The sequence below is a fragment of the Neophocaena asiaeorientalis genome, unplaced genomic scaffold (genome assembly GCF_003031525.2).
Source record: "Neophocaena asiaeorientalis asiaeorientalis breed wild unplaced genomic scaffold, Neophocaena_asiaeorientalis_V1.1 scaffold400, whole genome shotgun sequence".
Taxonomy (NCBI): domain Eukaryota; kingdom Metazoa; phylum Chordata; class Mammalia; order Artiodactyla; family Phocoenidae; genus Neophocaena; species Neophocaena asiaeorientalis.
The window spans coordinates 4821948-4845243 of NW_020175089.1; the positions used below are offsets into that span (position 1 = coordinate 4821948).

The 23296-nt window shown below is 45.9% G+C and overlaps 1 protein-coding gene across 6 annotated transcripts in view; it reads left to right on the forward strand.

The window, feature by feature from the left end:
• RASSF2 (Ras association domain family member 2) overlaps positions 1-22770 on the forward strand; it is a 43331-nt gene extending 20561 nt beyond the window's left edge. For all 6 annotated transcript variants that reach the window (XM_024764225.1, XM_024764226.1, XM_024764228.1 and 3 more), the window contains 10 exons: positions 182-271; positions 2565-2640; positions 5282-5433; positions 8518-8606; positions 12702-12862; positions 14113-14214; positions 15690-15741; positions 16227-16348; positions 17558-17655; positions 18815-22770. In XM_024764225.1, the coding sequence (XP_024619993.1) occupies positions 213-271; positions 2565-2640; positions 5282-5433; positions 8518-8606; positions 12702-12862; positions 14113-14214; positions 15690-15741; positions 16227-16348; positions 17558-17655; positions 18815-18884 (981 nt within the window). In that variant the 5' untranslated portion in view covers positions 182-212 and the 3' untranslated portion in view covers positions 18885-22770. The remainder of the gene's footprint in view (positions 1-181; positions 272-2564; positions 2641-5281; positions 5434-8517; positions 8607-12701; positions 12863-14112; positions 14215-15689; positions 15742-16226; positions 16349-17557; positions 17656-18814) is intronic.
• Positions 22771-23296: the final 526 nt, after the last annotated feature.

Sequence of the window (23296 nt, forward strand, 5' to 3'; positions counted from 1 at the left end):
AAGCAGTGGCAGCAGCCAGCAGTGTGGCATTTCCCTGGCCCTGGGTCAGTGTTGGGCTGCTCGAGCTGTGGATCTGGGGCAGGGACAGAGAGCCATGTGCTCCCCGCCCCTGGTACATGGTCTGCTGAGTTCCTAAGGACACAACCTGACTTTAACCTCTGTCTTCACCTTTCAAATATAGGCCTCTCGTCTGATGAAAAGAGAAAGGAAGAATGGACTACAGTCACCAAACTTCCCTAGTCCCATGTGGACAAGATAAATACATTTCCAAGTAAGATTTTTTGCTATGGTATTGTGTTTGCAGTGGCCAGTCCCATGTCAATGGAAGCCACTGGCAGAGGAGCCTCCTCTGTGCATGAGAGGATCTCATGTGTGTGAGAAGGAGAAAGCAACTGAGTGTGGACTAGTGAGAGCATCAGCAAGGTTGCTGCTATAGATAAAAAACATGCCCCCATGGGGCTTCCCTGGTGGCGCAGTGGTTGAGAGTCCGCCTGCCGATGCAGGGGACACGGGTTCGTGCCCCGGTCCGGGAGGATCCCACATGCCGCGGAGTGGCTGGGCCCGTGAGCTATGGCCGCTGAGCCTGAGCGTCTGGAGCCTGTGCTCCGTAACGGGAGAGACCACAGCAGTGAGAGACCCGCGTACCACAAAAAAAACACAAAAAACAAAAAAAACATGCCCCCAGAGCCTGGCCATAGAGAGTGAAGTTAAGGAGGTCTTTAGGACATGGCACCCTTAGGGGTTCAAAAGAGATGATGTCCTGGAGGGCTTCCAGGAGGAGGAGTTGGTGCTGGCTGCTCACTGTCTTGTCTGTGGTATACCCCAGGGAAGTCCTGGCTGGGTTGTGTCCCTGTGCTGCTGGGGTTCTGGCTAAAATGGGCACAGGTGCCCCCTGAATAGCAGGAGACAGTTTCATTTCTTTATATGCACTAAAATCTTCTGAACTCAGATTTTTGCTGATATGGCAGGGCCTAAGCCAAAATAGACTTTCTTTTTTTTTTTTTTTTTTTTTTAATTTTTTTTTTTTTACCACCAGGGAAGCCCCAAAATAGACTTTCTTAAATTATAAGTTTGCAGATATATTTTTACATTCAGCACAGGGATTTGTACATATTTATTGTTCTCTATCTTAATGAAATGTTTAATTTATTTGAGACCAAATTGTTTGAATTCCTTTAGACAGACTTGGCCATACACAGACACACAGTTGTGTGAGCTATGGATCATATTTATCTCTTCACTGATGGATTTCCCCCAGGGCTTCTACTGACCAGTACTTTTAAATCCTAGTTTCAGATCTTTGTGTTCAAAAGTATCAAACAGCTTTTGTTTTAGGTTATTTGGTGTCACATTTTTTGCTAATTCACTCCAGCTTATCTAGGTTTAACTTGTCTGGAACTTCTTGGAGTTTCCAGCCAGTTTTGACCTCCTGTGTGGCCCCAAATCTCTCCATTGAATGGCTGGACTTAGAGGGACTGAACTCCCTTGCCTCTTGCCTGAGTATAGGCAAAAGAACACACCTCAGCCTCCTCAAGCCCTTCCCAGGCCTCCCCTCATTCACTTTCAGATAAAACTTGATCACAGCATTTTCAGGTTTGACAGCTCTCACTCTGATCAAAAAGGGTGTGACATGCTCTCTCACATTTAGTAGAACTGTGCTCCCAGGGGAGCCACTTGGAAACCAGTATTTAGAGGCCTTGTAAGGTTTTTAAAAAATATTTTTATAAACTAAAAGCACCTAGAATAGATTAAAAAGATAAAAGCACCTAGAAGGGTACATTGCTAGGCTTCAGAAGCCCCCTCATGCCCACTTCTAGTCACCACTCCCAAAGGAGAACCACTGTCTGAATTCTGAATTCATATAAATGGAATCATACAATATGTGCTCTTTTGTGTCTGGCTTCTTTCACTCAGCGTAATATCTTTGAGATTCATCCGTGTTATGTGTAGTTCATTCATATTCTCATTGCTGCTCCATTGTGTGACCATAGCTGCCTTTATTCATCTGTTCCACTCTTGATGGGAGTCAGTAAATTTTTAAACACATGATAAGGTCATGTCAATGAAGCATAAGTCAGTGGGACCCAGGCCTGTCCCTTTTAACTTTCTGAAATTCTAGGAGTTTCTGAGTCTTGTGAAGGTTTGTAGTGATTGTCCCCTCCTCACTCACAGCATGTGTGAGGGAGGAAAGGCTGTGGAGAGGCTGGAGAAATCCTGTCTATGGGCTTTTGAAGTGTGTTTGCCTCTATGAATCTGTGATTTATTAAGGCCTGCATATTTAGCTTGGGTTTGGGGAGTGTTGTGAGAGATGCCAACCTTTGTCAGCAGACCAGACCTGCGTTGGTTTTCTGGAGTTGCTCTTTACATCCAGTCTGTTCTAGGTAGTATTTACTCTTGACCTTGACCTTGAACTCTGGGTGTGTGTATGTGTATATGTACACATGTAGACAAACACCCAGACTGGAATGACTGAAGGCCAGCTTAGAGGTGAGAAAAAGAGGGAATAACTGCATTATAAGTGGCTTCACCTGAGATTGTGACACCTCTTGTATTTTTCCCTTAAGGAACGAACTTCTTCTGCATCTGAAGACCTACAACTTGTACTATGAAGGCCAGAATTTGCAGCTCCGACATCGTGAGGTAAGGAGTCCCAAGGAAGATCTGTGAGGCTTCTTCCCTGGTGGCCAGCCCAGTCTTTGTCTCCATGTCTCCTGGTCTGAGAGTCCCTGCCTCTCCTGCCACAGTGAGGAGCCTCTCGATGCTAGCAATGTTATTGGGAGTCCCTAGAGTTCTTCAGAAGGAGACCCCAGGCCCAAATTTGTTCTAAAAAGGATGAGTTTTCTGTTCTGGAGACATTGCTGCGGCTGTGTGGCTGGGCTAGCGCCAGCCTCAAAAAAAGAACCCTCCCTTTCATGAAATGACTCTTTCAGCTAACTCTCAAGCAGCCTTCCTCCTTTGGGGCAATTCAGGAACTTCACACAGTCCTCTACGTTGACACATCTGGACCCATGTCCTATTGCTGAAGCAACCTGGACAAGTTACATAAGCTCTGGGTGGTAACTCTTGGCCCTTCCCCACAACTGCAGCAGCCTTCCTCGAGTGCCTTCTTGGAGTGTTCTTTGTTATCCATCTGTCTTTCCCCAGCCCCCATCCTGAATCTAAGCTTATTCATACTGTATCCATTTCTGTAAAGCCTGTTTCAGATAGATGGTGGAGTAATATATACTCAAATGTCCTTGACCAATAAGAAGGTGTGTGTAATACCCTTCTAAACACATTTTCAGGTTGTCAAGCCATGGGGATTTAATTCATAGAAACAAACGGATATCCAGATGGCAGAATTTCAGCTACTAAGGCAGGCCAGTTGGGAATACTATGTAGTGGCTTTTTGTATGTTCCTCAAACCACACCACATAGGCAAAGTCCTACTTTGGGTTAAATTCTGCCCTACAATCATGTGATACAAAGTAATGATGCCAACCTTGACCAGCTAGAAGGCCATATATGACCTGTGCTTAAATAAAGCTTTTCTCCCTAAGATCCCCAAATGACCTAAAGTTGCTGCACTCTTCTCCTGCCTTCTTTATTACCCCCTCCCTCTCTAAGGATGATCCTGGGGCCCAGGTTAGTTGTTCAGTGAACAAGTATCATCTTCATTCATGTGGCTTGTCCTGAAGATGTGGCCATAGCCCAGATATCAGGTCTTGGCCCTGCTTATAAAACATGGGTTCATGCAGCGGACACGGGTTCGAGCCCTGGTCTGGGAAGATCCCACATGCCATGGAGCAACTGGGCCCGTGAGCCACAATTACTGAGCCTGTGCGTCTGGAGCCTGTGCTCCATAACAAGAGAGGCCGTGACAGTGAGAGGCCTGTGCACCGCAATGAAGAGTGGCCCCCGCTTGCTGCAACTAGAGAAAGCCCTCACACAGAAACAAAGACCCAACACAGCCATAAATAAATAAATAAATAAATAAACAAAAACAAAAAAACATGGGTTCAGAAAGGTTTTTCTGAAACTCTAGAAAGAAAACCTGACCCTTTAGTCATTGTCCTCAAACCCTCTACTAATTAGTGGCTGGACCATTAGCAAGATTTTGGTCGTTAAACAGCTTTTCTGAGATGTGTCCTATAGGTGATTAAAAGGTTTTATGGTGATTAGTGAGATCCACTTCTTTGGGATTAAACATGGAAATGTTTTTAGAAGAGTTTCACATTTAAATTCTTTTTTTTTTTTTTTTTTTTTTTTTTAATTTAAATTCTTATCAGTCAACAACCCTTGAGTATAAAGTTGGAATTCTTACAGGATTTATTCACCTCTTGGAGAGTTGTTATGTAGCACATTAGCTAATTATTGGCCTGGGAAGTTCTGCTGTTAAGAAATCTGATTAACACATCATCTCCCAACTCATGATCACACGATACTCTTTTTAAGGTAACAATTGATCTGGTAGAGGAGCTAGTATTCTGTTGAACAAACTTGAGGAAATGTTACTTTAAATCTCCTTCAACCAGTGGGTCAGATTAACATACAACATGTTATAGCTAAAGACACATCACTTTCCATAGTAGGGGAGGGGAAAGTAGCTAGTTTAAGGCTTTAGCTCTTGCTTCTGTTAGCAGGGTTAGTCTCACATACTTTAAGAAATGTAATTGGACTTCCCTGGTGGCACAGTGGTTCAGAATCTGCCTGCCAATGCAGGGGACACGGGTTCAAGCCCTGGTCTGGGAAGATCCCACATGCTGCAGAGCAGCTAAGTCCATGCGCCACAACTACTGATCCTGCGCTCTAGAGCCCGCGAGCCACAACTACTGAGCCTGTGTGCCACATCTACTAAAGCCTAGAGCCCATGCTCCACAACAAGAGAAGCCACCGCAATGAAAAGCCCATGCATCATAATGAAGAGTAGCCCCCACTCGCCGCAACTAGAGAAAGCCCGCACACAGGAACGAAGACCCAACGCAGCTAAAAATAAATTAAAAAAGAAAAAAAAATGTAGTTAACTTTCTTTAAAGTCATTAGTATAAAAACAACAAAAAAACATTGTTATAATTTTTACATGTCTATGAATTTTGAGGCAACTTTGCCCTGACCTCTGAGGTCAGCTTCAGAGCCTCAGGGGTAGTTTACAAGTGGAGAGAGTGTCTTGGAGCTGGGGTGTGACTGTAACTTGGGTGCACCCAGCTGGACACATCAAGGATGCTGTCAGTTACCCCCAACAACATGGTGCTGGCTTCCTTGAGGCTTTTCTGGGCTCACCCTGCCAATTGTTTTGTGGCAGGAAGAAGATGAGTTCATCGTGGAGGGACTGCTGAACATCTCCTGGGGGCTGCGCCGGCCCATTCGTCTACAAATGCAGGATGACAATGAACGCATTCGCCCTCCTCCATCCTCTTCCTCTTGGCACTCCGGCTGTAACTTAGGAGCTCAGGGGTGAGTGAAGAGAGATGGGACTGGGGGTGACCAGGGGTATCTGGGGGTTCCATCTATTCTCAAGCAGGTAAATTCCACCTTCTTCCAGCAAGCCTTGATCCCAGCTCCTATTCCCACTGCCCCCTGCCTTCGACTTGGGATGAGGAGAAAGGGGTGTATGTTGGTGTTATTGGGCTTCCATACCTGTCACCACAATCACTGAGTGAGAGTCAGAGTGAGGAGGGGAGATGCTGAGTCAGAGAGGAGAAGCACTAAGGCCTGGGTGAACAGCATGCCTTCCCCAGCGTGGAGACCCCTAGTCTCTGAGGGGTATCGTAGTGGCCAGCCAGGCCCAGTCTGCAGATTTCTGAAAGGACACCTGATGCCCCAGCATCCTCCCTACTGGGACCACTCCTTATAGAACGACCCCACCCCAGAGACATTTAGGGTTCAAAACTTCTGTCCAAAGCTCTCTGTGTCTGAGGGGAACCTGGAAGAGGAAAAAGAATGTCAGGTCCTGTCCAAGCCAGCCAAGCAAGGTCTGCTTCAGGCCACACCTGGAGTTGGGTGGTGGCGTGATGGTCTTGAGAGGTCCCCTCTCCTTGGTTCCCACTGGAAGGTCTGTGAAGACTAAGCCTGTTCCTCCCTGTAGCCAAATGAGTAGTTCAATGCATCTAGTAAGGCACACCCTCTTTACTGTCTTTCTGGGGCTTCAGTTTTTAGGATCAAGTGACTATCCCTTGTTCCATCCTAAAATTTGCTGATACTGAATGCCTTGGGGCCAGAGCGTGGGTGGAGTGCGCCAACCGTTCAGCCAAACCACAGTGATGTTTTTTCTGTTTTAAATAAGAACCAAGCCCTTTCTGTTGACCCCATTGAACATTTTGTTAAACTCCACAGCCAAATCTATTCTTTGCTAAAGTTGAGAGAAACCTACAATGTGGCCAAAGCCTGTTACCGATCTGGTTTCTTTCCAAGGGAATTTAAGGAGGAAAATCTTTGCCTGTCCCATCAGCGCCAGGGTGTCCACTCAAGGTTCTCTGGTTTCATCTAACTTTGCCGGTTTTATATACTCTGCTTTGTTTTCAGCACTTTCACTGTATTTGGTTTCAAGTGGGCCAAACCCTTTCCACAGCGCCAGCCCAGGCCCTGGGGTGTTACATTCCGTTTCCTAAGTGAAATGATTTTTAAAATTCCACTTGACCATGTGGCCTTTGGCTGGCCTACTAAGGGGTCTTTCACGCTGTACACTTATTTCTTTTCCATTCCCTATGGCATCAAGCTGGTCTTGGTTGGTTCTTGAAACCTGCAAATTCTTTGAGAGAGTTTTCAGGAATGGTAAATAATGTTGTCCCAGTGCCTGCTATAATAAAGTGAATGCCTGAACCACTGTGTTAAGAAGCATGCTGAGACCAGTTTCTGCTTTGGCAATAAAGAGTGCTTTGGACAAGGGAGTGGGAAGTGGCTGCTATGGGTGCCAAAAGTTCACCATTCCTGAGAGGCTCTGCTCAGTTTCATTCTGGGGCTCAGAAGCCCACTGGTTATAATACAATAGGCAGTTCTTTCAGATTTTCAATTTTAAATTGTCTTCGCTTAAAATTAGCATCCCTTGGGATTTCCCTGGTGTCCAGTGATTAGGACTCTGCATTCTCATTGCAGAGGGCCCAGGTTCAATCCCTGGTCTCAGAACTAAGATCCCACAAGCCACATGATGTGACCAAAAAAAAAAAATTATCCTATCTCTGCTGAGTCCCAGTGTTACCAAACCACACTTGGGTCTGCTCATCTACATGCAATAAAGCCAATTTACTGACATGAGGTTGTGGTGAAGGAAAGTGCTGCGTTTATTGCAGGTCCAAGCAAGGAGTCCAGGCAGTTAATGCTCAAAAAACCTGAACTCTCCGATGGCTTTCAACGGAGAGTTTTTAAAGGCAAGGTGAGGGGAGAGGGTTGCAGGGTGGTAGATGCTCTTCTGATTAATTGCTGGTGAGGTAATTGGGTGGTATTTCAGGAGTCAACATCATCTGGTTCCAAGGGGTTTGGGGTTTACCTGCTTGTGGTCAGAATGCAGTTAACTTCTTACACCTGGTGTAAGAAGATACTTTTAATATTTGCAAAGCAACTCATGGACATGGCTCGGGATACTATTATCTATAGCCCTTGAGGAGGAACTAAAGGTTGTTGACTTTGATTTTGGCTAAACGGTTATTATCAATATTTTGTCTTGCTTGACTGTTTTCCTTAGTTTCTGCATTTTCTCACTTCTCTGATTAAATTTGTTCTTTGGAACTCAGGGAAGACCTAGGAGGCTAAAGCTTTTTTACAAACAAGAGGAGCAGGATACAGGGGTCTGTTCCTGGGAAGCCCCCACAGGGTCCTGCTTTGTTTCACCAGGGCACCTGCATTCTCAACATGGGATGGTCCTAATTGGTTAAATATTATTCTCCTTTCTGGCCAAATCCTCTGTTGATTTTCGATGTGTTTCTCTGAACTGCCACTGTACTTTTAGGCTTTGAGGAGTATTTTCCAGCTATCATAGCAATACCAGGTCTCAACTCAGATTGCCTGCTTGTGACCCTTTCTCCAGCAACCCTGAAAACACTGCCATCAGGGCCACTTCCAAAGCTGCCCTGACTCTTGTAGCAGCCAACCTATTACTTTCCATTCCTGTTAGATGGCAGAAGCAATTTCTGAGTTATTCCTCCAACAGAAGTGGGTCTGAAATAGAATCTTGTCCCTAGAAGTAAATGACCATTATTAGGGTTTTCTAAATAAGCTATAGAATTTGTACATGCTTAGAAACTCAGCACAGGCACCACACAGGTGTTCTTTGTTGTTCTCTGTCCTGGACTTCATGTTGCTGCAAATACTGGGAACAAGTATTTTCTCCCTCCAGAACTCCCCTTCCCTGCCAAGTGCTTAGCCCAGGAACTGGACCAGCCTCGTGAGACACTCAGCACAGCCTACCATGTCCTTTGTCACCTTCTGTGTGCTGGTACCCAGCCTTGCACAGGCCAAGTGCTCCCTTTGTACAAGTGGGGTGGGGTGGGACTGGGGGCGTTCTTCTGCAGGGGCTGAACCTTTTGTCTGTTTTCTGCTCACCAGCACTATCCTGAAGCCCCTCACCATGCCCAACATTCCAATCTCAGAGGTGGATGCCCTGCCTGAGAATGATCAGACATCAAGTCCCACAGGTACGTGCGTGGTGGGAGGATCCTCTAGTTTGGGGCCGACTGTGTGAAGACTGATGTGATGAATGTTGTACACTGTTACTTATGTTTTGAAAACAAAATTCACATGGTTCAATATTCAAAACTTATTTAAAAAAAAAGAATTGAAAGTTTCCCATCTCATCCACCCACTGAGTTTCCCTCCCTAGAAGCAAACTGAAGGCATTCTTCCCAAGATACTCTTTGCAAGCACAAGGAAATACACACCAACAAAGCTTAATGGTTGGATGTCATTTCTTTTCTTCCCATTTTTATGTAAGTGGCTGCATTTTGCACATCCCGTTTCTATTAGTTTGTCTTGAGGATTGTTCCATACAAACCCATGGAGAACTTCTGCATTCTTTACAGCTCTGCTGTATTACATTGTATGAAAAAAATGATAATTTAATTGCTCCCTATTGATAAACATTTAAGTCATCTTTAGTCTTTTAGACAAACAAAAGTGTAGAGTGTCCTTATACATGTCTCATTTCACACATTTGTCAGTGTCTGTAGGATTCTTTGAAATCGAATTTCTGGATCTGAGGCTATGTGCATTTACAATTTTGATAGATATTGTCAGTTCGACATTATCTTGCAAGTCCTTATATCGTGCTTAGCCTGTGCAGACATTGTTCTAAGTGCTTTAAATGAATTAACTTATTTAAACCCTCACAACAATCTCATGAGGTGGGTGTTATTGTTATCCCCATTGTATGGATGAAGAAACTGAGGCACAGAGAGTTAGTGATATATGGTGTTGGGAAGGAAGACAGTTTTCTCTACCTTCTGGGTTCTTCTGGCTGGTCTAAGAATTAAATTGACATGAGACAGATTAACAGGAGAAAATCAAACAAAAGTTTAATAACATGTAAACATGGGAGAGACACAGAAAAACTGAGTAACTCACCAAAATGGCTGATGCCCTCACCTATTTTTGTGTATGTGTTTGAAATTTTCTTTATTTTTAAATTTTTTTACATCTTTATTGGAGTATAATTGCTTTACAATGGTGTGTTAGTTTCTGCTTTATAACAAAGTGAATCAGTTATACATATACATATGTCGCCATATCTCCTCCCTCTTGCATCTCCCTCCCTCCCACTCTCCCTATCCCACCAATCCAGGTGGTCACAAAGCACTGAGCTGATCTCCCTGATAGGCCCAGCCGCTCCACGGCATTTGGGATCCTCCCGGACCAGGGCACGAACCCGTGTCCCCTGCATCAGCAGGCGGACCCTCAACCACTGCCCCACCAGGGAAGCCCTGTATTTAATTTTTGACAGCTTGATTAATATGTGTCTTAGCATGTTTCTCCTTGTATTTATCCTGTATGGGACTCTCTATGCTTCCTGGACTTAACTCCTGGCTGCAGCACCAAGAGCCTTTCATCCACATGGCTCAGAATAAAAGGGAGAAAAAGTAGAAAGAAAGAAAGAAGGAAAGAAGGAAGAAAGGAAATAAGGAAGGAAGGAAGGAAGAAAAGCAAGAAAGAGGATAAAATAAAATAAAGTAAGATAAAACAAAATAAAGTTATTAAAATAAATAATTATTTAAAAAATGTTTTTTTAAAGAAAAAACACACAAAGAAACAAACAAACAAAAAAAACGGACGGATAGAACCCTAGGACAAATGGTGTCAGCAAAGCTATACAGACAAAATCTCACACAGAAGCATACACATACACACTCACAAAAAGAGGAAAAGGAGAAAAAATAATAAATCTTGCTCTCAAAGTCCACCTCCTCAATTTGGGATGATTCATTGTCTATTCAGGTATTCCACAGATGCAGGGTACATCAAGTTGAGTGTGGAGCTTTAATCTGATGCTTCTGAGGCTGCTGGGAGAGATTTCCCTTTCTCTTCTTTGTTCGCACAGCTCCTGGGGCTCGGCTTTGGATTTGGCCCCGCCTCTGCGTGTAGGCCCTTGAGGGCGTCTGTTCTTCGCTCAGACAGGATGGGGTTAAAGGAGCAGCTGCTTCGGGGGCTCCGTCTCACTCAGGCCGGGGGGAGGGAGGGGTGCAGATGTGGGACGAGCCTGCGGCGGCAGAGGCTGGCGGGACGTTGCACCAGCCTGAGGTGCACAGTGCGTTCTCCCGGGGAAGTTGTCCCTGGATCCTGGGACCCAGGCAGTGGCGTGCTGCACAGGCTTCCCGGAAGGGAGGTGTGGGGAGTGACCTGTGCTCGCACACAGGCTTCTTGGTGGCGGCAGCAGCAGCCTTAGCGTCTTATGCCCGTCTCTGGGGTCCGCGCTTTCAGCCGCAGCTCGTGCCAGTCTCTGGAGCTCCTTTAAGCAGCACTCTTAATCCCCTCTCCTCGCGCACCAGGAAACAAAGAGGTAAGAAAAAGTCTCTTTCCTCTTCGGCAGGTCCAGACTTTTCCCCAGACTCCCTCCCGGCTATCCATGGTGCACTAACCCCCTGCAGGCTGTGTTCACACCTCCAACCCCTGTCCTCTCCCTGTGCTCCGACCGAAGTCCGAGCCTCAGCTCCCAGCCCCGCCCGCCCCGGCGGGTGAGCAGACAAGCCTCTTGGGCTGGTGAGTGCCAATCGGCACCAATCCTCTGTACGGGAATCTCTCCGCTTTGCCTTCTGCACCCCTGTTGCTGTGCTCTCCTCCGTGGCTCCGAAGGTTTCCCCCTCCGCCACCTGCAGTCTCCGCCCGCGAAGGGGCTTCCTAGTGTGTGGAAACTTTTCCTCCTTCACAGCTCCCTCCCACTGGTGCAGGACCCGTCCCTATTCTTTTGTCTCTGTTTATTCTTTTTTCTTTTGCCCTACCCAGGTACGTGGGGAATTTCTTGCCTTTTGGGAAGTCTGAGGTCTTCTGCCAGCGTTCAGTAGGTGTTCTGTAGGAGTTTTTCCACGTGTAGATGTATTTCTGTTGTATCTGTGGGGAGGAAGGTGATCTCTGTGTCTTACACTTCCGCCATCTTCCCGATTGCTGATGCCCGCACCTTAACTACCATCTTCAGCTAAAGACAAAAGAGGATGTTGGGGGTAGTGGTTTGGGACTTCAGGGGAGGAAGGCAATTCACATGGAGATGGAAAACAAACGTTTGGTAAACAAATGTTTGCTGGGCCTGCAAAGACAGTGTGACACAGGGTGGACTCTGATCTCTAAGAGTTTCGCTCACCACATTTAGCCCATATTCTTTGCAGATGTCTCTGGTGATAACTCTAGTCCAGTAATAAGCCCGCTATCTAAATTCTTTAGGCAGTTAGGGGAAAAGGCAGAGTTTCTTCCTGAGTCTGTTAGACTGAAAAATTGTTCACAACCTAAAAGTTTAGAGTTACGTTTTATTCGGCGAATATTCTTAGGACTTCAAGCCTGGAAGGTAGGATCTCAAGTAACCCTGAGAGAACTGCTCTGAGGAGGCAAAGGGGGAGCTAGGATACATAGGAGTTTTGCAACAAAGGACAGGTAGTTTGAATGTCAAAAGATTATTGTTAATTAAAGAAAACCAGATATCCCAAGTTAAGGAATTTAGTTCTTTTCTGTGTATGGGAAGATGCAAGAGTCTGGGCTCATTGAAATCATTACTTTGATAGGAACCTCAGCTATCTGGGGCCAGTATCCTGTGTTTTCACCTCCTGAGTTTCCTCAGGGGTCACCGTGGGGAGTGGCTGCAGTGTAATGGCTGCTAGATGGCAGGTATTCTTTTCCGTCCTGAGTCCCCTTAGAGCTAACCAGCTCACCATCGCCTGTGGCTGAAATCTCTGATGACTGTGATATCCTTTGTTTACTGATATAGCAGGCTATATTTCATTTATCAGTCTTTTGGGGCTTGATTGTTTTCAGCATGCCAGAGACATTTGCGGGTAGCAAGTTTTGCTCCCCTACAATGACAGTGGTGGAGCTGGGGTTTGAACCTAGGAGTCTGTGCTCTGAACTTTGTCACTGTACTGCTTCTTGGTAAATTATGCATCATGTTTTTCCCCCAGCAGTAAATACTGTTTTTATAATATATTTTTTTGAGGAAGCTGTAGGTGCTGTAGCATTGGTCCGGAAGAGGGTACTCTGTGCACACTGCCACATCCCAGGTCCAGGCAGACAGAGCTCATCTTCCCCTTCCTTCTCAGACTCCAGGGGTCTGAAGTCCCTGCAGGAAGACACCCCACAACTGATGCGCACACGCAGTGATGTTGGGGTACGTCGTCGTGGCAATGTGAGGACACCCAGTGACCAGCGGCGAATCAGACGCCACCGCTTCTCCATCAACGGCCATTTCTACAACCACAAGGTAGAGGCGATAGGGTGGCAGGGGGCAAGCGCCAGCTCCAGTGGGGGCAAAACCCCTTCCTGGGCAGCTGCCACCTCAGGGCTGCAGACTCCTGGGAAGCCACTCAGTCTTTGGGTTGTGAGTGGGCTGCAGGCTCTGCTGGCTCTGAGAGAGATAAGGGCCTCCTGATCAGGAGTCCTCCTAAATGATGGTGTTGTAGGAAAAAATGGGGTGCAAGAGGATGGTCATGTCCTAGGTCTCAGGTGAGTCCGGTGGCCCCAAGGCAATGGGCCATTCGGGAATATGAGAGCAGCCCTGGGCTGTGGGGGTGATTAGTTTTTATGGGCTGGGTAATTTCATAGGCTAATAAGTGGGAGGAGTATTCTATCTTGGAGAAGGGGTGGGGATTTCCATGAATTGGGCCACCACCCACTTTTTGGCTTTTTATGGTCGACCTCGGAACTGTCATGGCACCAGTGGGTGTGTCATTTAGATGCTAATGTATTACAATGAGTGTATAATGAGGTGAAGGTCAACTGGAAGTCAAATCTTCTGCCATCTTGGGCCTAGTAGGTTCTAACTAGTTTTTGTGGTATCCTGTTCTTAATGGCTGTGTCATTCTTTTAATGGTTGTGCCCTGCCCCTTTCTTCCTGGCTCAGTGGGTGAGATGCGAGATGACCCCACAAACAGCCCTCATCAGAAACCCCCCCATCCACATGTTACTCTCTTTCTGCACCATGTGCCTCCAGCTGCTATGTGGCCTGACTTCTCTGTGAGTTAAGGGCTGCCCTGAAACAGAGCTGCAGAGCTCAGATCACCTACCCCACCCCAAGCTAGCTGACTCTTCTTCCTTCCTGCTGCTTGGTTTGAATCTGGCCCCAGAAACAAGTGCATCATGGAAGAGTGGTCACAGACCTCCTCATGTTGAAGTCGTAGTAGAAGGGGCTTTGTGCATGTTTTATTTGGAGGGAGTGCCTCCCTTATCTGGTCCTCTTTCCCTCCTCAGCGCTGCCGTTTGGCAAGCTCAGATCCCTCAAGCCTCCTGCGGTGGGGTGGGCGTGAGCTCCTGAGCTAGGCAAAGCCCAGGGCTCTTTATTGACATCAAAGCCTAATGCTTCTACGTTGTAAGGGACAGTGGACTCTCAGGGAGCACAGGTTGAGTGCCATTGTCCCTGTCCCTTTACCCCAGGTAACAGGGCCAGGACACCTGGGTTTTAGTGCCCCATCCTTGTCTGTACACCCACTCTGAGCTGGACCCCTCTATTGACAGACGTCGGTGTTCACGCCGGCCTATGGCTCCATCACCAATGTCCGCATCAACAGCACCATGACCACTCCACAGGTCCTGAAGTTGCTGCTCAACAAATTTAAGGCAAGTTCCCTCTGCTGGCTGGCTTCAGACAGTGGCATGTGTGCCTTGGGGCCCCCAGAAGTGTAGAGGTGGGGGCTATGGAGAGTGTGTGGTAAGGGGGGCACAGGGCAGAGAGGGTTTAGGTTCTTTAGACCCCACGACATCAGCATCACCTGGGAGCTTGTTAGAAAAGTAGGTTCTCAGGCCTCCCTCTCCCCCAGATCAGACCCACTGAAGTGGAAACTCGGAGATGAGACCAGGGAACCCGTTCCACAAGGCTTACAGGGATTCTAGTGCCACTGAAACCTGAGAAGCACTAGCCCTCAGGTGCTTTATGGGCCTCCAGAGAAGGACCCTGGACCTGATGACTGGTTCAGGGCTCCGTGCACATATCGACTTCTGTGCATTTGGGGAACCTACTTTGATGAGCCTACAATAGATGTGAAAATTATAGTGCATGAGTGTTTTTGAAGTCCTGTTGCTCTGTATGTTTTCCACAATACCCTTCTAAGTCTTTTGGAAACCAGGTATTCTTATTTCTAACAGAAGCCGGTGTGTCCTAGTGGTTTAAAGCATAGGCTCTGGGTTTGAATCTCTATCTATCACCTGCTGGTTGGAGGAGTTGCACAAGTGACTTAAGCTCCCTGTGCTTCTGTCTCACCATCTGTAAAATAAGGTTAACAGGACCCCATTACTGGTATCAACTGAAAAAAAATTGCACAACCTAAAAGTTGAGAGTTATGTTTTATTCAGCAAATATTCTTAGGACTTCAAACCCAGAAGGCAGCATCTCAAGTAACCCTGAGAGAACTGCTCCAAGGAGGTGAAGGGGAAGCTAGGATACATAGGAGTTTTGTCACAAAGGGCAGGTAGTCTGAATGTCAAAAGATTATTGTTAATTAAAGAAAATCAGATATCTCAAGTTAAGGAATTTAGCGTTTTCCTACATATGGAAAGATGCAAGAGTCTGGGCTCACTGAAATCATTCCTTTGATACATACCTTAGCTATTGGGGGCCAGTACCCTGTTTTCTCACCCTGAGTTTCCTCAGGGCTCACCATTGGGAGTGGCTGCAGTCTGATGGCTGCAAGATGGCAGGTATTCTTTGTTTCTTTCCTGAGTCGTCTCAGGGCTCACCAGCTCACCATCGGAGGTGGCTGCAATTGCTGATGACTGTGACATCCTTTGTTTACTGATATGGCAAGCAATCTTTTATTTCTCACTGGGTTGTCATGTTAGATGAGTTAAAACATGTAGAGTTTGTTAGAACTGTGCCTGGCATGGTGCAATAAATGTTAGCTCTTATTACCTATTATTATTGATAACGTTACCACCCCATTTCCTCACCTCTTTTAAATGCTGTAGATAAATAGCCCTCCCCTCAAAAGAGCCTATCATTTATTTAGCTTTGCAGTGTTCAAGAAGAAGAAATGGCCACAGTTAGGATATGTAAATATATGCTTTCAGCAAGTATCTTTTGCTCCTTCCTGATTCAGATTGAGAACTCAGCGGAAGAGTTTGCTTTGTATGTGGTCCATACCAGTGGTGGTAAGTATAAAGAACACAGTATACTTAAAACTTTTAATTAACTCAAAATAGCAAGTTAAAAAAAAATCTCTGCCTCATTTGCTTGTTGCTTGGGTTTTGGAAACTTCCAAATGTTGTTTGCCTCCAAGGCTGTTGAGCTTGCTGGATGAGTCCACCAGGGAATGCCATATATGGTCAGTAAACTAACCCTAAAACATAACTGCCTATTTAAAAAAGAACTGGATTTTCTCAAAGCACAGAGAAAACCAGATTCTCCAATGCAGCATCTTCCAAAGGGCTTGAGGCATGGAAGTATTGTTGAGGGGTAGGGGAGCAGTAACAGTTGCTTTGAACTGTTGAATTGTTCATTTACAAATCAGTCTCCTGACTTGTATGGCTACATCTCCTGAGGTGCCTGGTCCATTTGGGCCCTTGAGTTGACAACCACTTAAGGTGAGAAAGGCCTCAGGCAACTCAGGGCTGCTTCTGGCTGTGTGTGGTTCCAGAGAAACAGAAGCTGAAGAACACTGATTACCCCCTGATTGCCCGGATCCTCCAGGGCCCATGTGAGCAAGTATCCAAAGTGTTCCTTATGGAGAAGGACCAGGTGGAGGAAGTCACCTATGATGTGAGTCCCTTTCCAGTCAGATGTCTGTCCCCGGAGGGTGGGGGATTTGGTTGGGTAAACTACAACTGGGGTATAGCTTGGCTTTTTGACCAATGACCAGGCCCTGTTTTGTTGCTATTTCTCAACACCAGGTCTTCTTGAAACAGTAATGAATGCAGAAGCTAGGTTGAGGGTGTGCCCTGTGGGAGTTAACTGGAAGAAAGCTCAGGCACAAAATGATTTTCATAGAAGGAATAAATTTCTTGAGGCTTTCTGGGGTACTTAAGAGGGCTGAAAAGTTTCTGCAAACCTTTTCCAAGCAACTTCAAGAAGTTAGCAGTGACTTTATAGCTTTTGCTATAGCAACAAACTTCCCCAAGTCTTAGTCACTTACAACAGTAAACATTTACTTTCTTGCTCCGGATTCTGTAGGCTGGTAGCAGCGGTTCTGCTTTAGATTGTGGGTTCAGTTCAGGTAGACATTGCATGTCTTATTCAGAGACCGAGGGTAAGAGGCAGTGGCTACCTAGGTATGCTTCTCATGGCAGATGGCTGAAATGCAAGAAACCATGTAAGCTCCTTTGAAGCTCCCACCTGGATTTTATGTATATCACATCCACACACCCATTCCATTGGCCAAAGCAAGTCACATAGCTGAGCCCACCATTAACAGCATGGAGAAACATACTTCTCCCACAGAGAAGAGTTGGTAGAACAGAGTGAGGGTTCTGGGGAGGGAGGAAGAGTGGCTGCTTAACTTCAGCTCACCTGGGAGCCACACCCAGGCTTATAGCCTCTCAGGAGGCAGTTCACATTTGGATGCCTGTTTGAGCCTTGAGGCACAAATCATCATTCTGAGCTGTGGTTCCTTAATTTCTCTTAGGGGAGAGCAGAGAGCTTTATTGAATATTATGTGTTCCAGTCTTCTCTGCATGCCTGACAAGAGAAAGTGCTTTTCTATGTTTGACATCACCTCTCATGGATTGGATACATGAGATGAAAAATGAGAAGTTATGAGATGAAGTTATCATGTAAATGAAGTGATCTTCATCATAGACTCTATACCAGCCTTGAGAAGAATGAGGCTTGGCTCCTGCCTTTAAGGAAATCCCGGATTAGTGCAGAAATAGATTTCCCAAGGCTTTGTGCCTTATATGAGAGAGATGCCAAAAAAAATTAGAATAGTGCTGGGAGGGGTCTTGCACCCCAGACTTACTTTCTCCTCCCCAGGTGGCTCAGTATATAAAGTTTGAGATGCCTGTCCTTAAAAGCTTCATTCAGAAGCTCCAAGAGGAAGAAGATCGGGAAGTAAAGAAGCTGATGCGCAAGTAAGCATAACCCCTGGGGTGGCTGGTTGGGTTTCTCCTGAGGCCTCAGTGAGAAGAGTCTCTGTTCAGGAACTTTGCAGGGGCTGTGAGGAGCTGCCGCCTGGGCCTGGGACTGTGTTCAGGGGGCTTCCCATTGACAATGCCAGATCTCAGATCTCAGGTGGGGACTTGAAACATCAGTGTGTTGGTCGTTCTGCTTCTCGTTCAACTTCTCATTTTGATGTGGGACATAAAATTGTTCCAAGGATTTCAGGAAGGTTGTCTCGGCAGTGGAAATTTGAGCAGAGTAACCCTAAAATCCCTTCCTCACATCCTTTCTCCCTTTTTAACATTTCTCTTCTGGAAATTGCATTTGGGTTGAAAAGTCCAGTACTAAAACTTTGTTCTGGGGAGGATTTTGTTATTTTTTGATCATGTTTAGTCATAAAGTAGAGCTGCGTTTCATAGATATTGGCAGAAAAATTGATTTTTTTGCCGCTAAAGTCAATGCTACATTTTCTGTGTTGATGATAATAATATGATAGCAGTTAACATTTATTGAACACTTACTGTGTGCCAAACTTTAAAAATAGTTTTGCTGTGCAGTGCAAAACCACGTTAGCCCTGCATAACAGTGCCCACTCCAGTATCTGAATTACCATAATTCAGGGAAGGGATGAAAAAACCATACTCACCACTAAGCCATGGACCTCCATGCCTGGTAGTTGCTATAGTGTCTTTGGCAAAATGCAGATACTGATATTAGATTGAACCATATGAAGTTGTCATTTTTGTAGGCTCCCCCAAAATGGTAAAAGTAATGGCAATTTCATATGGTCCAGCCTAGGTGAGGATTATATGATACTCTATGCATAGTGCCTTGAGCATAGTAAGCACTCAACAAAGGGAATCCCTATTACTGTTCTTGTTATTTCACTTTCTCATTCTTCTTCTCCAGACTTTTTAATCATAATAAAATAATTAGCTTGGAGTGAGCCTCTTCAGTCCCTTTCATCCTGTTGTGGAAATGAACACAAGTAACGAAGTAGTTCAAGAGTGGGCCAGTGAGAGAAGCAAAGGGTTGGGACACTTGGCCCACACTGTGACCCAAGTGATGGGGGAGGGTCATGAGAAGGAGTGTGTTGCTTTCTGCTCTCCACCGAAGCTGTTCTGTCCCCAGGTACACCGTGCTCCGGCTAATGATTCGGCAGAGGCTGGAGGAGATAGCCGAGACCCCAGCAACAATCTGAGCCACAGGGAGGGGATCCAGATGCCGTGGAGGGCATTGTTGACCTGAGAAGACTCACAGGAAGCTGGGCGCCTTCCATGGAAACGTTTAAATGCAAACCTTTCCAGCTCCCAAACCACCATGGAGAAGCCAGCAGACAACTAACTCCCTGACCTTTTTTTCCCTGCTCCTTTCCTTTACTCACGAGGACTTTCCATTTTTATTATAAGAAGAACCCAAAATGTGTGTGTGCACGTGTGTGTGCACATGGTACACATCCACATGCCTACATGATATATTCACATGCAATTCAATTCCAAGCAGCCAGCACAGGTGCTATGAGGCTGGCAGATGTTCTGCTTGTGGGCAGGAAAATCAGAGGAGTCACCGATCTGAGGGGTTTTAGGTTGAAGAAAAGATTTCTCCCCTCAAGTGCCAGGGAGCAGCCATACATGTCTGCTTGTGTTTAGAAGGGGAAGTGGGCCCAGCAAACTCACCATTTGGGGTATTTTTATGTTAATAGATACTCTCCCTGTATCCCTAGGAAGGATCTGCAAGTGTGAGATCCTTGGCAGTTAACAAATTAATTAACAAACCATGCCCTTGGGGCAGTTCTGATGGAAAGAAAAAGATAAACCATCAGTGGGGTAGATGCAATAAGCCCACAGGTTTTTACACTGGAAAATTCAATTGTTTTAAATAACAAGGACATATGTGATGGTCTATGTGGATGCCAGTAAAGAATGGATTCTGCCTCCGCCCCCACCTCCCTGGCTACCTCTAGGAGATAGGGGAGCCTGATGTTTGTCTCAGCATGCCAAGCTGATGACCCCAACTCTTTGGGGCCTCCCTGAGTTGAAAGAAGTATCTTATGAAACAGGCCTCACTGGTTTGTACATGGCGCCTGGTCTTGTATGGCTGGGAAGTTTCCCTCCTTAGAGAAATGTGGAGGCTCCTTGCAGAATGACAGGTGCCTGTAAACCCAGCCCATTTTCATATCCAGTGGTCTTCTTGCACTTGGAGCTGAGGCCCTGCGTTTGCAAAGTCAAGGCTTAATACTTTACAACCACTGGATTTTTGCAAGTTGCCCTCACGTTGTGTGTGGAGATGGACTCTAAGAATGAAGACTTGTCCTGCTACTGACCAAGTGTGGGGTTAAGGGATACTTCTTGGGCTGCCCCGTGAGAGTGTGTAGATAGGATGGAGCTTCTCTCTCAGCTTCTCTGAGCAGCCACCTGGGTGACCTTTAGAGAGATTCCAATGGAGGGGGAAGGGCAGGAAGAGTCTGTCCTTCTGGGCCCCCATTGGTAAGATCGCCAAGTAGCTCAGCTCCAGTACAACGGATACTGTTTGAAGAGCGACAGATAGATGCTTGGAGCAGGTGCCTGGCTGTGGAGGTCAACCAAGCAAGGCCAGAAGCTCCTAACACTGAGCCTTGTTATGGTAGGGAAGCTCCCCATCTGTTCTCCACCTCTTCTCCAAAGAAGGTTTGGAGAGCTGGGCAGTTGAGGAAAGAAGAGCCACTGATCCGTGCCTGCAAGGACAGTGGACCTTTGCAGCAGAGCTGTTCCTGCCCAGGCACCCTTGCCCCCTACCTGCCCCTGTGGCTTCCATGTAGTCTCACTGTTAACTTTCAAAAGGATGGCATGCTGCTACCTGGCATTTTGCTGAGGGTCTCTTAGCAAGCTTACCTCCTCTGTGGGGAGTGCCACCAGCCCTGTGGGGGATGGACTGGAAATCTGGAGGGCCTTAGCCTCAATCATACACCTCAGTGGGCTTCTGCAAAATGCACAGAAAAAAATGGGGGCCCGGGGAGAGGCTTCCTTTGTTACAGATGGGAAAGAGCAGTTTTGTGAATGCAAACATACTTCCTGAGTTTTGCATTTGAGAAATGACTTAGAAAACTTTTCTTCCGGTTATTTTTATTTTGAATGTTCAAAGCCTTTGTTGGCCCCAGTAATCTTCCTTGAGTGGCTAGGGAAAAAATTTTCCACAAAGCAAATTACTAATGGCTAACTTTTATTGGACAGCCATTTTTGGTTTATCAAAGTTATCTTTAATTTGCACTAGCAATATGATAGTGGTAAATATGGGAGTGTTGCAAAATGTCAGATTTGCCAGATCACTTTCTCAGAAAGTGATACTGAGGTAGACTTGGCTTTTTAAAGATGGGGGGTTGGGATGGAATTGAGGGGAAATCGCATCTTACATGATACATTCCACTTAATGCAGGCTGCACTTTTCCATTTTGGCTCACCCTGTTTAGAAATCATTTCTCATGTACTAATGACCCAGTCAGGAATTTTGGAAAGGTTCTTTGAAATAGCAGCAACTGAAATAGAGACCCTCTGCTGTGATGTGGAGCTGGATTTTCTCACTGGTATCACATGGCCTTGCAGCTTTGAACTCCTGGACTGATTTGTGTGGGTTTATGTAATTGTGTGCAATGAACCTGAAATCGTGCGAAGAACAAAAAGGCCAATTTACAGGGTTTTTCCTCACTTGTGAAAAGCAGCATAGCCACATCTGAGTCTTTTTCCAGGGGCTTATGTTACAAGGTGATCAAATGACGGAAAAACCTGAGTTTATCGTTGGGAAGGGGATCCGGTCCCCCTGGTGATGATGGAATTAAGCACAAGGTCACATTCTTAGTCATCACATTAGTGGGAAGGTGAGGAGTTAAATTTTGTGGTGGGGGGGAGTGGTTACCTTGGGGAGGGATTGAAAAGCACAAACAATAGGTTTGCCTGTGCAAACTGGTGAGGAATGTGTACACTGGTCTCCAGACTTGTGGACTTTGTGAGTTGAGGTTGAGGTGGGAGGATCTCAGATTAGCCACCTACCCCTGTGACAAATGCTGGGCCCTGAGGTTGAGGTTTTGGTCTGAGACTTCAAGGAGAAATATTTTCACCCTTCCCTCCTCTCTACCAGAAAGAAAACAATACTCTCTCCTAGGGACCTCCCAATAAAGACATTTTATCTCTGTAGATAAGACTTTAGGATATAAAGACCAAAACAAACAAAAACACTCAAGAAACAAACTCTGTTCTCCGATGCAAACATGTCTTGGCAAGAATTCTTTTCTTTGGAGTTGGGCTGTTATTTCAGTGTTAGGAGGTTGGAAGGAGAAATGGACCAGAGAAAAGCAGGAAGCTCTCTTAAGGAAAGAGAAGCTCACTTTAAAAAATAGAACTATTTCAAAGCTCTAGCACAGAGAACATGATGCCATAGATACATCTCCAAGAGAAATTCCTATATGAACAAAGGAATTCCAGTGCCTCATAGTGACAAAACCATGATGTGAGGGCCAAGGTAGGAGGCAGAGATCTCCTTGAACACCTGTTGCAGCAGTACAGATTCTCGAGTCAAGCCTCTGAAAATTGTTTTACACAAAGTCTTGTTGGAGGCAGATGAGATGAAGAATGATCTCCTAGAGAGGTAAAAATAAAGACAAATGTGGCACCCCTTCTTTCAGAGGGAATTGACAGTGTTTACCCTGTCATGGGAGGTCACAGCGCCCCCTGTGTTATAGCCAGGCACCAGACATGGACAAGCTGTGAAAGGAGAGCCTCAGTTTTCCTGTGGAGTCTCCCCGGCAATCGCAGACCTGTTTCCCAGGCTGATGGTTCCTGGTGTGTTACTGCTAGTGTTTCTTAAGGGTTTCCTCACTTGATTTAGCTTTGTGAAGTATCTTTCTTCTTAATCATAACTTGCTTTTCGAGCAATGGTACATGACCTTGTTCAATGTTTGGTTCTGAAGTTATAAACTGATGTGTTTAGGTATCTTAATGTAACTTGGCAAGTCCTCAGTAGGGAGCTGTGAATTTCTGTAACATTTTGATATGTTTTAAAGCACCTGACTTAGATCTTGTTGAATAAAGCACTTTCAAAGAGAAGTCCCCGGTGGACAGGTGTGTGCGTGTCCGCTGCATTACAGGAGGGTTGGGGATGGGAAAGTGAAGGTGCATCCAGGAGACGCTTTGATTTTCTTTTCAGAGTTTATGGTTTGACTGGCACTCTGACGTGGTTCTAATGTTCCAAAAAGGAAGTGAAATGAGAATATTCCCTATGAATCTTGAGTTCAGACCCTGGTGGAGCCAAGAATTGTAGAAACAGCTGGGGACAGCTATTCAGTGAGGCTGGATTTTTGTCCTAACTCTACACTTGGCTTGTTGGGGCCAATTCACTGAACCTTTTTCTAGGACTTGGTTTCCTCATCTGTAAAATGACCAAGCCACTGTCAGGGTTTGGGGACCTGGGCTTGCCTCTGTTGGAGGCACAGCCCCCCAGGGGTTGCCAAGCCTAAGACCTTTAGACTAGGGCCCAAATTCCATGCTATGGTGTGAGACAAGTGTGATGGTTAATTTTATGTGCAACTTGGCTAGGTCATGGTACCCAGATATTTGGTCAAACACTAGTCTGGGTGTTGCTGTG